The sequence below is a fragment of the Arachis ipaensis genome, chromosome B2 (genome assembly GCF_059453495.1).
Source record: "Arachis ipaensis isolate K30076 ecotype BB chromosome B2, ASM5945349v1, whole genome shotgun sequence".
Classification (NCBI taxonomy): Eukaryota; Viridiplantae; Streptophyta; class Magnoliopsida; order Fabales; family Fabaceae; genus Arachis; species Arachis ipaensis.
Window position 1 is genome coordinate 6,050,348 of NC_142437.1, and position 13,832 is coordinate 6,064,179.

A 13,832-nucleotide genomic window follows, 5' to 3' on the forward strand; every position below is an offset into this window, starting at 1 on the left:
TCTATTTTAATACCACTACCCACCCTAACCCAGGAATCTGATCCCAACAACCTCACTGACTCCTCATCGTCAAACTGGGAGACATACCCCTTCACTCTAGGATCCACCCAACCATACAGGTCACCCAGATTACAGTCCTCCATCACAGGGAACGAAACAAGAAAGACAGAAAAGCAAAAAAAGAAATAGAGGAGGAGTTAACACTGACCTTTCTTACTCATTCTCAGTCAGGCAGAAAACACAAACTTTTTTCCTTTTTCGAAACAAAGAAGTATGAGGGAAGGAAGCAATGAAAACTACCAATAACTCCCCACCAGGCACAAACGGTTACAATACCAAGCATTTAAAGCTAAAATTGTTAGAAACAAGGAGCATTAAACCCACTACAAAAACCAATGGACAGGGGTGCCTAGAAAAACGGAGCAGTTTCACATCAATCATGTCACAACTAAGCCGAGCTTGGGGGCTGCAAGGGGAATATGCGACAACAACTCAGCGACCGAAGATTACGCTACTCCTGGTCCGAAAGCTCGCCTTAGTCCTGTCCAAACCAAGGCAAGCTTGGGGGCTATGATACATCACCCTTATCCTTGGTCGACCGAAAAGCTCGGCACGTGGGCAACTAAGCTCGGTCCCGCATCAGCCGCCCGGAATACTCGGCACGAAAGCAGACAAGAACGGCCTCACCCATCTGAAAATAAGAGACGTGCTCAGCAAACCTAACCACCAAAATAGAATATCATAACCAACCTACAAACTAGGACTTATCCACAGCAAACGGGCAGAATAACGCCTATAAAGCCGAGCTAATATCCTCGGCTAAGTCTTAGGTTCCATTCTCAATCTTCATACTTACTTAATTACTCTCACTTGAGATTACCACTAACTTGAGCGTCGGAGTATCTTTTGCAGGTATTCCCGCCGCGGTGTTCGTTCCAGGCCGACGTATAGCTCTTCCTCTCCGACAGATGCTTGCTCGGAGTCACTAAGCTCGACCACCCCAGTGCCAGGACGAATCAATAATAATAATAATAATAATAATAATAATAATAATGGTCACTTTATTAATAAAAATCAGACTATATATATGAAGGTATATGTCTATATGAAGGTACTGAACTTGAAAGAGATGAAATACGGTTATTCATTCGAGAAATAGATCGTGTAAAGGGGGGGTGTTTGAAAGAAATCCAGTTCCTTAATTAGCGCAGTTTGTTATTTACGTCAGTATTGTTTATCTTGAATTTGAAATGCTTTCTGGTTGTTAGGACTGTGTAGTGGTGATTGACGATATATGATCAGGACGACGAAGCAGAAAATCCACAAAAATGCAATCATACCTGATACGTCACCCTTATCCTCGGTCGCCCGAAAAGCTCAGCACGTGAGCAAATAAGCTCGGTTCCGCGTCAGCCGCCCGAAAAGCTCGACACAAAAGCAGGCAGGAATGGCCTCACCCAGCCGAAAACAAGAGACGTGCTTAGCAAACCTAATCACTAAAACAGAATAACATAACCAACCTACAAACTAGAACTTATCCACACCAAACGGGTAGAATAATGCCTATAAAGCCGAGTTAATATCCTCGGCTAAAGTCAGGTTCCATTCTCAGTCTTCACATTTATTTAATTACTCTCACTCGAGATTATCACTAACTTGAGCATCAGAGTATCTTTTGCAGGTATTCCCGCCGTGATGTTCGATCCAGGCCGACGTATAGCTCTTCCTCTCCGACGACTGTTTGCTCGGAGTCGCTAAGCTCAGCCACCCCAGTGCCAGGACGAAACACTTGGTGCCCACCGTGGGGCCGGAATATATCTGACCTCACCATCTATTTTATTTAGTACCTTACCTTATTTTACAGGATTCCCTATCCTTGGACATGGCTGACAATGGGAACCCCCAACCCACATAGGCAGAGCTCTTAGCTCAAATCGCCGACCTCCAGGCAGAGGTGAGGAAGATAGCTGAACTCTCTGCACAGAATAACGAAAAGCACGAAGGAGAAAGCTCTAAAAGCTCGATGCAGGGCAATATAGATCCCCTGAATGTCACTCCACCAAAGGAGAAGCTCACCCTCGAGAACCCCTTTTCTGACGAGATCACTAAGTTCCAGATGCCGAAGAACTTTGTATTACCTACGTCACTAGAACCATACAAGGGGGTTTGGTGACTCCGGAGCTCATATAAAAAAGTTTCAATCCGTGATGTTTTTAACAGCGCTAACAATGAGCCCGTGCTTTGCCGGGCTTTTCCTACTTATCTTGATGGTGCTGCATTACTGTGGTTTTCTAAATTATCTGCAGGTTCGATTTCCTCCTTTGAAGAACTGGCGAGATCCTTTATTGATTATTTTGCTGCATCCAGAATTTATATCCATGGATCAGACTACCTAGGCACAATCAAACAAGGCCAACATGAGAGTTTAAAGAATTACATGACCAGGTTTTCCGAGGCTACCATGGAGATCCAAGACTTAGATCCGGCTGTCCACCTTCATGCCCTCAAGGCTAGCCTCTGACCAGGAAAATTCCGAGAAACCATTGCGATAACAAAGCCAAAAACACTTGAGGAGTTCCGAGAAAGGGTTGCAGGTCAAATGGAGATTGAAGAGCTCCGCGAGGCCCAAAAGCCGGATAGACCACCACAAAGGAGGGATGAGAAAAAAGCTTTCCGATCACCAGGCAACAGGGATACAAAGAAGCCCTTCAAGCTCACACCAAAATACAACACGTATACCAGGTTCAATACCAAGAGAGAGAACATAATAAAGGAGATTTTGAATGCCAAAATCGTGAAGCCGCCAGCTCGAGCAAGAAACTACCAAGACCAAAGGTTCGTAGATAGGAGCAAGCATTGCGCCTTCCATCAGAAGTTCGGCCGCACCACGGATGACTACATTGTCGCGAAAGACCTTCTTGAAAGACTGGCGCGACAAGGACTCCTCAACAAATACGTCGAAAGCCGGAAATCCAGAAGAGCAAGCTCAGACAGGGAAGAGAACAAACAAACAGTGACAGACAAGAACAAAAAAGAACAAACAACCCCTGACCCGCCAAGAGGCATCATCAGCCACATATCAAGAGGATATGCAGGCGGAGGTGAAACAAGCTCAGCCAGAAAACGAAGTTATAGGGCAATGCTGGCAATCGAGGGAGCTCTGCAACCAAAAAAGAAGGAAGACCCAGATGTCACAATATTCTTCAATCAATCAGACTTCAGATCGGCAAGTCCTAACCTTGACGACCCAGTGGTGATTTCCATCCAGGTCGGAGAGCTGTTGGTAAGAAAAACACTACTAGACCCAGGTAGTAGCGCTGATGTTTTATTTTATTCTATATTTAAAAAGATTCAATTATCAGAAAAAATGATACAGCCCTCCTCGGGAGAACTAATTGGCTTCTCCGGAGAAAGAGTCCCCATCATGGGACACATATGGCTGAGAACCACAATAAGAGAGATCCCTATGTCAAAGTCCATTGATATTCAATACCTAATAGTAGACTGTTATAGCCCTTACAATATTATAATCGGGAGACCCGCCTTGAATATATTCAAAGCGGTGGTATCCACATTACACATGTGTGTTAAGTTTCTAGTGCAGGAAAATAAGATAGCTACAGTGTACGCCGACCATCAAGAAGCTCGGCAGTGCTATAATGCTTGTCTGAAGCAAACCCATCCGAGGGAGATAACTCGGCCCCAGGTCTAATCCATACATAGTTCGGCTAACACTACAATGTTAGTCGATCTCGACCCGAGAGAAGACCTCAGCGAAAGACCTCAGCCAACGGACAACCTTCACAAATTAACATTAACGGCAGATGAAAAGCAGTACACACACATCGGAGAAGCATTAGAAGGGAATGAACGAGTAAGACTTGTACACATACTGCGCCAGAACGCCGACCTTTTTGCATGGACACCAGACAACATGCTGGGAATAAGCCCAGAAGTCATCTGCCACAAACTAGCAATTGACAAAACAGTCCGACCAGTGGCACAAAAGAAGAGAAACCTTGAAGAAGAGAAAAAACAAGCAGCACTTGAAGAGACCAAGAAGCTCCTCAACGTAGGTTTCATCAGAGAAATTCGCTTCACCACATGGCTATTAAACATGGTAATGGTAAGGAAAAGTTCAGGTAAATGACGCATGTGCGACGATTTTACAAATTTAAACAAAGCTTGCCTTAAAGATGCATATCCATTGCCTTGTATTGATAAGTTAGTTGATAACGCTTCTGGTTTCAAAGCCTTGAGTTTTATGGATGCATACTCTGGTTATAACCATATCTTAATGCACCCAGAAGACCAAAGCAAAACAGCTTTCATAACAGAGCATGGCAATTTTTGTTACAAGGTAATGCCTTTTGGCTTAAAGAACGCAGGTGCGACATACCAAAGATTAATAGACAAAGTGTTCCAACAACAGATAGGAAGGAACATAGAAGTCTACGTAGATGATATAGTGACAAAAACACCTGCGCAAGGGTCACACTGTGATGACTTGATAGAGGTCTTCAACCAACTCCGAGCATATAACATGAGGCTCAACCCAGACAAATGTGCTTTTGAAGTCCAAGGAGGAAAATTTCTGGGCTTCATGCTAACCTCAAGAGGTATAGAAGCCAACCCAGAAAAATGCAGTGCAGTGCTGACCATGACAAACCCAAAAACAGTAAAAGAAGTCCAGCAATTAGCAGGCAGAATAGCCACCCTATCATGTTTCCTACCCGGAGTGGCAAACCGATCTTACCACTTCTTCCAGACGTTCTCTAAGGGCAAGAAATTCACATGGACAGACAAATGTGAGAATTCCTTTACAGAGCTCAAACAACTTTTAACATCACCTCCAATACTCTAGAGACCAGAGGCAGGTAAACCGTTGTATTTGTATTTATCAGTATCTAACCATGCCATAAGCTCGGTCCTAGTGATGGAAACAGGAAAAAAGCAAAACCTAGTATACTTCATTAGCAAGGTATTACAGCCAATAGAAACAAGGTATCCGAAGATAGAACAGCTAGCGCTGGCACTAGTGACCACAGCAAGAAGGTTGCGACATTACTTTCAAAGCCACACGATTATAGTACGAACAGACCAACCACTAAGACAGATATTAACCAGACCCGAGCTCGCCGGACGACTAATAAAGTGGTCAATCGAACTATCCGAGTTCGACATCCAATACGAGTCAAGGAAGACCCTGAAGTCACAAGTACTCGCCGACTTCATGTCGGAGATGACTAACGTAACACAATACATAGTAGAAAATTGGAGTATACATGTGGATGGAGCATCAAACAGAGAAGGAAGCGGAGCGGGGGTACTGCTAAAAGAGGGAGAGAAAGTGATAGCCGAACAATCACTATAATTTCGCTTCAACGCAAGTAACAACCAAGCGGAATATGAAGCTCTGCTAGCAGGCCTGAAGCTCACCCAGCAACTCAGAATACCTCAGATAACAGTCTACTATGTCTCATCACTTGTAGTACATCAAATTAAGGGCGAGTACCAGGTAAAAGATCCTTTGTTAGAGAAATATTGGCTCATAACAAAGGATCTCATTTCAAAATTCAGTCAATTTGATATTATTCATGTAAACCGAGAACAAAACACCAGGGCAGACGTGTTATCCAAGCTAGCCACAACAAGGCAAATGGAAAGCACATCGGCACTGTCTCAGCTAACACTTGACAAGCTGAGTTTCGAGCAAAAAACAGTTTTAAACACCATGCAGGTCCGAGATTGGAGAACGCCTTTCCTCACTTACATCAAGACAGGTGCAATACCAGATGACGAGCTAAACTTGCCACTCTTCCGAAGAAGAGCAAGTTTCTTTACGGTACTCGAAAATATACTGTACAGACGAGGACACTCTCAACCACTCCTCAAATGCATCAGCAAGGAGGAGGCCGAGGATGTCATGGCTAAAACGCACGAAGGTGTCTGTGGCAACCACATCGGCGGCCGAGCATTGGCCGCAAAGATATTGCGAACAGGATACTATTGGCCGACGATAAAAAGGGACTGCATCTCTAAAGTCAAAACATGCGACAATTGTCAGAAGCATGCCACCCTCTCGGAGACCCCAGCTGAGGAGCTCCACACCATAGAGGTAAGCTGGCCTTTCAATAGGTGGGGATTGGATATCCTCGGACCCTTTCCGAAAGCGCCAGGCCAGGTAAAGTTCCTTTTAGTATCAATAGACTATTTCTCTAAGTGGATAGAAGCACAACCACTAGCACATATAACGGCAAAAAAAGTGCGATCTTTCTTATGGAAAAACATTATATGTAGATATGGTATCCCAAGAGAGATAATCTCGGACAACGGGAGACAATTTACTGATCATAAGCTCGCTGCCTTTTTAACAAATTTTAACATTAAACATCGTTTCAGCTAAGTCGAGCACCCACAAACTAATGGGCAAGTTGAATCAGCTAACAGAATTATCTTGCAGGGCCTAAGAAAAAAGCTCGGCGAAGCCAAAGGGGAATGGGCCGACCTCATCCCGAAAATCTTATGGAGCTATAACACCAGCATCCAATCTGCTACAGAAGAAACTCCCTTCAAACTAGTATATGGTGCTGAGGCACTAATCCCAGTAGAGGTCAGCGTCCCCATATTAAGGGCCGAGCTTTATGACCATTCAAACAACTTGCAAGCTTGAACAACCGAGCTCGACCTCGTAGAAGAAGAAAGATACATCTCAGCCATAAAATAACGAGCCAGAAAGCAGTACATAGAACAAAGACACAACAAAAAAGTAATTCGTAGATCCTTCAGTGGAGGCGACCTCGTACTCAGGCGAACAGAGGAAGCTCGGAAACCTCCAGCACATGGCAAATTAGCAGCAAATTGGGAAGGACCTTTCCGAGTTCTCCAAAACCTTGCAAAACAGGCTTACAAGCTAGAAACCCTTAAAGGAGATCAACTTCCAGGAACATGGAACGTCTCCTCACTAAGGGAATACCAATCGTGACACATGCTGTAAATATGCGAATGATGGTACTCTTTTTTCCCTTCGAAGGTTTTTTCCCAAAACAAAAGGGTTTTACTCGAAGAGGGTTTTAACGAGGCCAGACGCCGCAAATCACCACACCAATGTAATTTACATTGCAAGCAAATACATTTTTATTTTTGACAGTTAGCATACATTTCATTCAAAATTCAAAATAATCCGAGCCTCATACTCGGAAACCGAAATTCGTATGCTGAGTATATTACTCGGAGAAATACAAACAAACAATATCAAATTGTCTAAACGAAACCTAAACGGCCAACTTCGCCACACCTCCTGTACCAGAGCTACCGCTCTCCGTATTGTTTAGCCTGATCTTCTAAAAAATGGCCAAAGACAGCCATCTTCAATACATACGTGTAATCTCTATCGCATCACAAACATATTACTAAGAGCATACTTTTTCCAAAATATCATATCTTATAAAAGGCTAAAACAGTCACCGTCAAAATCGAGCTATATACTCGGAAACCAAAAGATCACAACCGAGAATAATACTCGGAACTAACCAAAAAAGCCAAACAAGACAAGTCTAAAAAACCAAAATACCACATACATAAGCTTACAAAATAAAGCATAAAACAAGAAAAGGGGTTGGGGGCTTAATCTGCCTTATCGCCAATACTGGACTCCTCACTACCATCTCCAGCAGCAGCCTCGTCATCCACAAGATGACCATTAACAACAACCTTGGTCCCATCAAGCTTACTCACATCAGACTCAGGAAACAAAACCCTGACCTGAGACACAGCATGCTCAAAACCCTCTGCAAAGAATTCATATACCTCAGCCTCCAATTCCTTAATCCTCGATCCCAAGCGCTCGCTTTCAGCCTTAGCCGTCTTCACCTCCTCAGCGGAAGAAAGCTGAAGACGCTTTGTCTCAGCAAGCTCTGACTCTCTCAACCTCAGAGAAGAAGACAGCTCGACAATAGTCTTCTCTTTTTCTTCCACAACTAGGGATAACTCGGCAGCATCCAAAGCAGTCTTACTCTCCCTTTCCAGAGCAAGCTCTTGAGCTCGCCCAACAGCAACAATACGAGCCCCAATCACCTAAAACGCAAAACAAAAGGGTCAAAATAGGATAAAACATAAATAGAAATCAGAAGACAAACAAAAACCCACCTGAAGAAAACGGCTTACACCAACATGTCCAACACCATCAATCATCTTCATATCATCCGGAAAACAGCAGAGCTCATCAACCATAATAGAAAAGAGATACCGCTTACCCCAAAGAGACCGGGCATGAACATCCTCCACATAATCGTGCAACTTTTTTCGGGATTCATATGCCGATTCCACTCTCTGCAACTCTAGAGACGACTCCCCCTTTTCCAAGAAAGTCTCAGCAATTTTTTCCTTTACATGACCTCTCTTTCGCTTTGGCTTAGGGGTCACCTCAGGCTGACATACAGGACCCTTCTCAGCATTAGTAGCCGAGCTTTCCTTCTCCACCTTTTTTCTTTGGTTGAAAAACAACTTCAGTCCAGCAGTAGTGATAGTAGGAGCCTTGTCACCTACACAATAACAGGAAACATGAAAACAAACCAAAAGCAATACAATACCAAAACAGTTAAAATCTGCATTACCTAGATAACTCAGAACAGCTTGCCTATCGGTATCCCACTTCAACAACTCGGATACAGACAACAGACCTTTTGGACCCAACTTCTCAAACAAAAATTCCATTAAAATTTGGTCATCAACCGACCTATCATCCACATCCAGGACTTGCATCGGCTCCGGACACCATGACAACGGAAATTTCTCAACAAGGTACTCATTCAAATAAAAGGGAAACTCCTCGGGAACGCTCCTAACCTTAACAAACATGGTCTTGAAATCTTTAAAAGAGGACTTATAAAGACCGAAGATAGCACGACGAGGATAGCTACTCAGATTAACCCACAACCCACGACCAACCCCCTTAGCTTGAAACAACGAGAAGAATAGCCTAAGGGACGGAGGACAATCCAAAAATTCCATCAAAATCTCGAACGCTCTAACAAACCCCCACGAGTTAGGATGAAGCTGACTCGGGGCACAGTTTAACCAGTATAGAACGCCACATTCAAACTCAGTGAAGGGAAGCCTAATTCCTAGTTCAGTAAACAAGCAACTATACATATAGAAAAAAGCCCAGTCACTACAATGATGAAAGACACGGTCATCAGAATCACAAGGCAGTATCTCTATCTTAATACTACTACCACTCCTAACCCATACGTTAGAACCTAGAACTTCAACCGACTCCCTATCACAAAACTGAGAAGCATAACCCCTAACCTTAGCGTCAACCCAACCATAAGGGTCACCCCCACCAACACCAGCCTTTTCTTCTTCCATGCAACAACATAAAAAACCAAAATGAGAAAGGAAGAGGGAGCAGGAACACGAATCAGCACTCACCTTTTTTGCTCATTCTCTCCAAATCGTAGATTCCCCAAACAAGAAACAAGAAGAAATCAAAATAGGCAAACAGGCTTATTACAAAGCAGAAGAAGCAGTTACATATGAAGCGTTACCTTCCAATCCAAACCATTCAAATACCCACGATCAAAAACTCCACCAATCACACGGTCAGGGGCGCCTTGAAAAACGTAGCACTAATCACATCAATCACTCATTAAAGGCGCGAAGAACAAAGCAAGCATTTAATGCTGTAAGCGTTTCAAATTCACCCATTGAACTAAGCCGAGTTTGGGGGCTGAGGGGCACGGACACAAAAACGAATCCTTGGCCGAGGTATAAGACATTGCCGAGGAAAAAGCTCACCTTCGTTCTGTCTAAACCAAGGCGAGCTTGGGGGCTATGATACGTCACCCTTATCCTCAGTCGCCCGAAAAGCTCGGCACGTGAGCAAATAAGCTCGGTTCCGCGTCAGCCGCCCGAAAAGCTCGGCACGAAAGCAGGCAGGAACGGCCTCACCCAGCCGAAAACAAGAGACGTGCTTAGCAAACCTAATCACTAAAACAGAATAACATAACCAACCTACAAACTAGAACTTATCCACAGCAAACAGGTAGAATAATGCCTATAAAGCCGAGTTAATATCCTCGGCTAAAGTCAAGTTCCATTCTCAGTCTTCACATTTACTTAATTACTCTCACTCGAGATTATCTCTCACTTGAGCGTCGGAGTATCTTTTGCAGGTATTTCCGCCGCGGTGTTCGATCCAGGCCGACGTATAGCTCTTCCTCTCCGACGACTGTTTGCTCGGAGTCGCTAAGCTCGGCCACCCCAGTGCCAGGACGAAACAATACCTATTCTTTGAGGTTAGATAGAAAATGATTTTTGTAAGGTGATGTCTATGGTGACTTGGATTTTGGTGACTAGAAGTGGCTAAACGTTGACTGACGAATAGTAAGATGACACCTGATAAAGAGTTTTAAAGTCAAATATGTAAAATGAGATAAAAAACTGATTATTACCGAAAGGATAAATATGTAAAAGAGATATAAAAAATTATTATTTTGGTGCGGGCTGTGATAAACATGGACCAAAAATAAGATCGAAAGATAAATTGGGCAGGTAAATTTTTATTGCAAAAAGAAAATGGAAAAAAATTGTCATTTTTTAACTTCGTCAATCCTAATGGTATATATGTTGGGTTGGGTAGTTTGAGCAATGAGAGGGAATAAATGAATAATAAACAATGCTACTCTTACTCTCATGAAAAAAATAGTATGTTTTAGTATGTTTTTTACCCAAAAAATTAAAATGAATATAATTCCACCAAAAACCGGCTCAAATAGGGTTATAGAAAAATACAATAAATGGTGACTAATATTTATTATAATAATTCTATGTAAATAAAGAAGTATAAATTATAAATGTATGACATAAATTAAAATAGGTGAATTATGCTAACCTTAATATTTAATGTATCACATATGTTATACGAGGAATGAGATATTTTTTGTTTTACAAAATATTTTAATCACAAAATTAAAAACAGACAATGATAAATTTAGAAACTTTTAATAATAGGGATAGAGTATATATAATATAATAATAATTTTTATAAAAAATATCATATATACATAAAAAATTAGTTATCAAATTATATATTATATATTTGTGTATAAATGTATGTGTTATTTAACTTATTTTTAATATATATTTTGTATTTAAATATATATTCTTATGAATAATTATTTTTTATGCACAATAATTATTATTATTATTTTAATTATATTTTGTTATTATAAAATAGCATTAATCTTCAAAATGTCTAATTATCAAATTAAAATACTAAAACACTAATATAAATAACAACATATAATTTAAAATTTTATTTTTTTTAAGTTTCATATTTTAAAAAGATTGAATAATTTTTTTTAATAATATAATTGAAATATCTTTTTTTCTACATATATCACTAAATGATCATTTAAAAATTCACATCCCATACAATTAGGTCTTGATGATATTCATAGTTTAGAAAGTTCTTTCAATTAATGTAGTTGTTACAAAAAAATAACTACGCAAAAGATTCGATGATCCCAGAAGGTTTGGACCATTAAATAGTTTCATAACAAAACATGTTTTTTAAATTTTTCAATCATTGCTAAATAGTTCGTTTCTAATTTTAATTACAAATTAACCCCATATATTTTATTTAATCATAAAAACTATATTTTATTTTATAAATTATTATTTCATCATTCATCTATTATGTTTATTAATAATAAAAAACAAAAAACAATAACGAATTAGATCTTACCTTGATTGTAATAACTTTTTGGCAATCCCAATCGATTAAAATTTTATCTTTGATCCATTACATTCTGTCGAAGATTTTGAAATCATGTTTCTTAGAAAATTAATCGATTGGATTAACAAAACAATCAGGTTTCCCATAACTCAATCGATTGGACTTCAGGTTACTAATGGTTTCATATCGTTTTTATAAATTTTGAATCGCACCGTGACTAATGGTTTTTAAGATAAACTTTTAATCGATTGAAATTGCCAAAAAGTTATTATGATCAATGGAATATCTAATTCGTTATTGTTTTTATTTTTTATTATTAATTAAACATTATAAACGAATGATAAAATAATAATTTATAAAATAAAAAATAATTTTGTTAATTAAATAAAATATATGAGGTTAATTTGTAATTAAAATTTGAAACGGACTATTTAGCAGTTATTGAAAAACTTAAAAAATATGTTTTGTTATGGGATCATTTAATGGTCCAAACGTTTTGGGATCATCGAATCTTTTGCGTAGTTATTTTTTGTAACAACTACATTAATTGAAAGAACTTTCTAAACTATGAATATCATCAAGATCTAATTGTATGGGATGTAAATTTTTAAATGATCATTTAGTGATATATGTAGAAAAAAAGATATTTCAATTATATTATTAAAAAAAATTATTCAATTTTTTTAAAATATGAAACTTAATAAAAAATAAAATTTTAAATTATATGTTATTATTTATATTAGTGTTTTAGTATTTTAATTTGATAATTAGACATTTTGAAGATTAATGCTATTTTATAATAACAAAATATAATTAAAATAATAATAATTATTGTGCATAAAAAAATAATTATTCATAAGAATATATATTTAAATAAATTTTAAAAGTTTTATTTTATTACACAAATAAATTTTCCGCATTTGTATTCTTAATGAATTTCAAATAAAAGCTTTACTGTCCAGATCTTTAGAAACTCATCAATTTTTTAGTTTACAAATGTAATAAAAGAAAGAAAATTAATTTTACATTTTCATCTTTAATTAAATACTTGAATTATTAAATTAATCTTAATTTATTATATTATTGGATAAATTATTTTAAATATTAAAGTTAACATAATTCACTTATTTTATATTATATATATATAATTTAGATTTCATTATTTATATAGAATTATTATAAACATTGGTCACTATCTTTTATATTTATCTTGAACTTATATATTTTGAGACGTCTTTTAATAAAATTATATTCATTTTATTTGTTTTGAAGACCTACTAAAAGTAGTTGCTTATTATTTATTTATTCTCTCTCATTATTCAAATTACCCAACCCAACATATCACCAGAGTCCACGAAGCAATAAAAAAATCAAATATTTTTCATTCTTTTTGCAATAAAAATTTTTCTGCCCAATCTATCTTTGGATCTTAGAATTTTTTAACACAATAATTTTTACATATCTCTTTTATATATTTGTCCAAGTAGTAATAACCAGTTTTATTCAACTTTATATATTTGACTTTTAAAGCTCTTCCCACGTGTCATCTTATTACTCGTTAATCAATCTTTAGTCATCTTTAATCACAGAAATTCAAGTCACCACAGACTTTACCTTTTTGTAAATAATATAAATAATGGAGTTTAGAATTAATTTAATAAAGTAAAAAAAAATATTTTATCTTAAATTATCTTATAAATTTTAATATTTGGATAATAAATTTAATAAATTAAACATCCAACTATTGTTAACTATACATGAATAAATCAAATAAAAAAATAATTATCTAATTAAAAATAATCAATATAATTATCTACATATTTATTGAATTAAACATTTAATATATCTATTATTTATATTGTTTAGTATTTTTATTATCTATCTATATTTCTTTTATTTCATTTTGTGTCTATTGAAAATTTGGAATCACACATGCTCGCATGTGATACTCTCATTTATTTAAACAACTCATGGTAAGTCTAAATCAAAATCATCAAGTGAAATAATTTATTAGTATAAAATATATATTAAAATATAAATACATATTAAAAATAAATAAAATTATATATATAATATATTTATATATAAA

The 13,832-nt window shown here is 37.8% G+C and overlaps 1 protein-coding gene and 1 pseudogene across 1 annotated transcript; both read left to right on the forward strand.

Annotated features, from left to right (window-relative positions):
* The first annotated feature begins 1,105 nt into the window (after positions 1-1,105).
* LOC107626686 (uncharacterized) lies at positions 1,106-3,712 on the forward strand (annotated as a pseudogene).
* Positions 3,713-3,739: 27 nt separating this feature from the next.
* On the forward strand, positions 3,740-6,673 carry LOC148572906 (uncharacterized). Its single transcript, XM_088505573.1, has 4 exons — positions 3,740-4,142; positions 4,389-4,619; positions 5,493-6,118; positions 6,464-6,673. Exons 1-4 carry the CDS (start codon positions 3,740-3,742, stop codon positions 6,671-6,673), a joined length of 1,470 nt encoding a protein of 489 aa, XP_088361699.1.
* Positions 6,674-13,832: the final 7,159 nt, after the last annotated feature.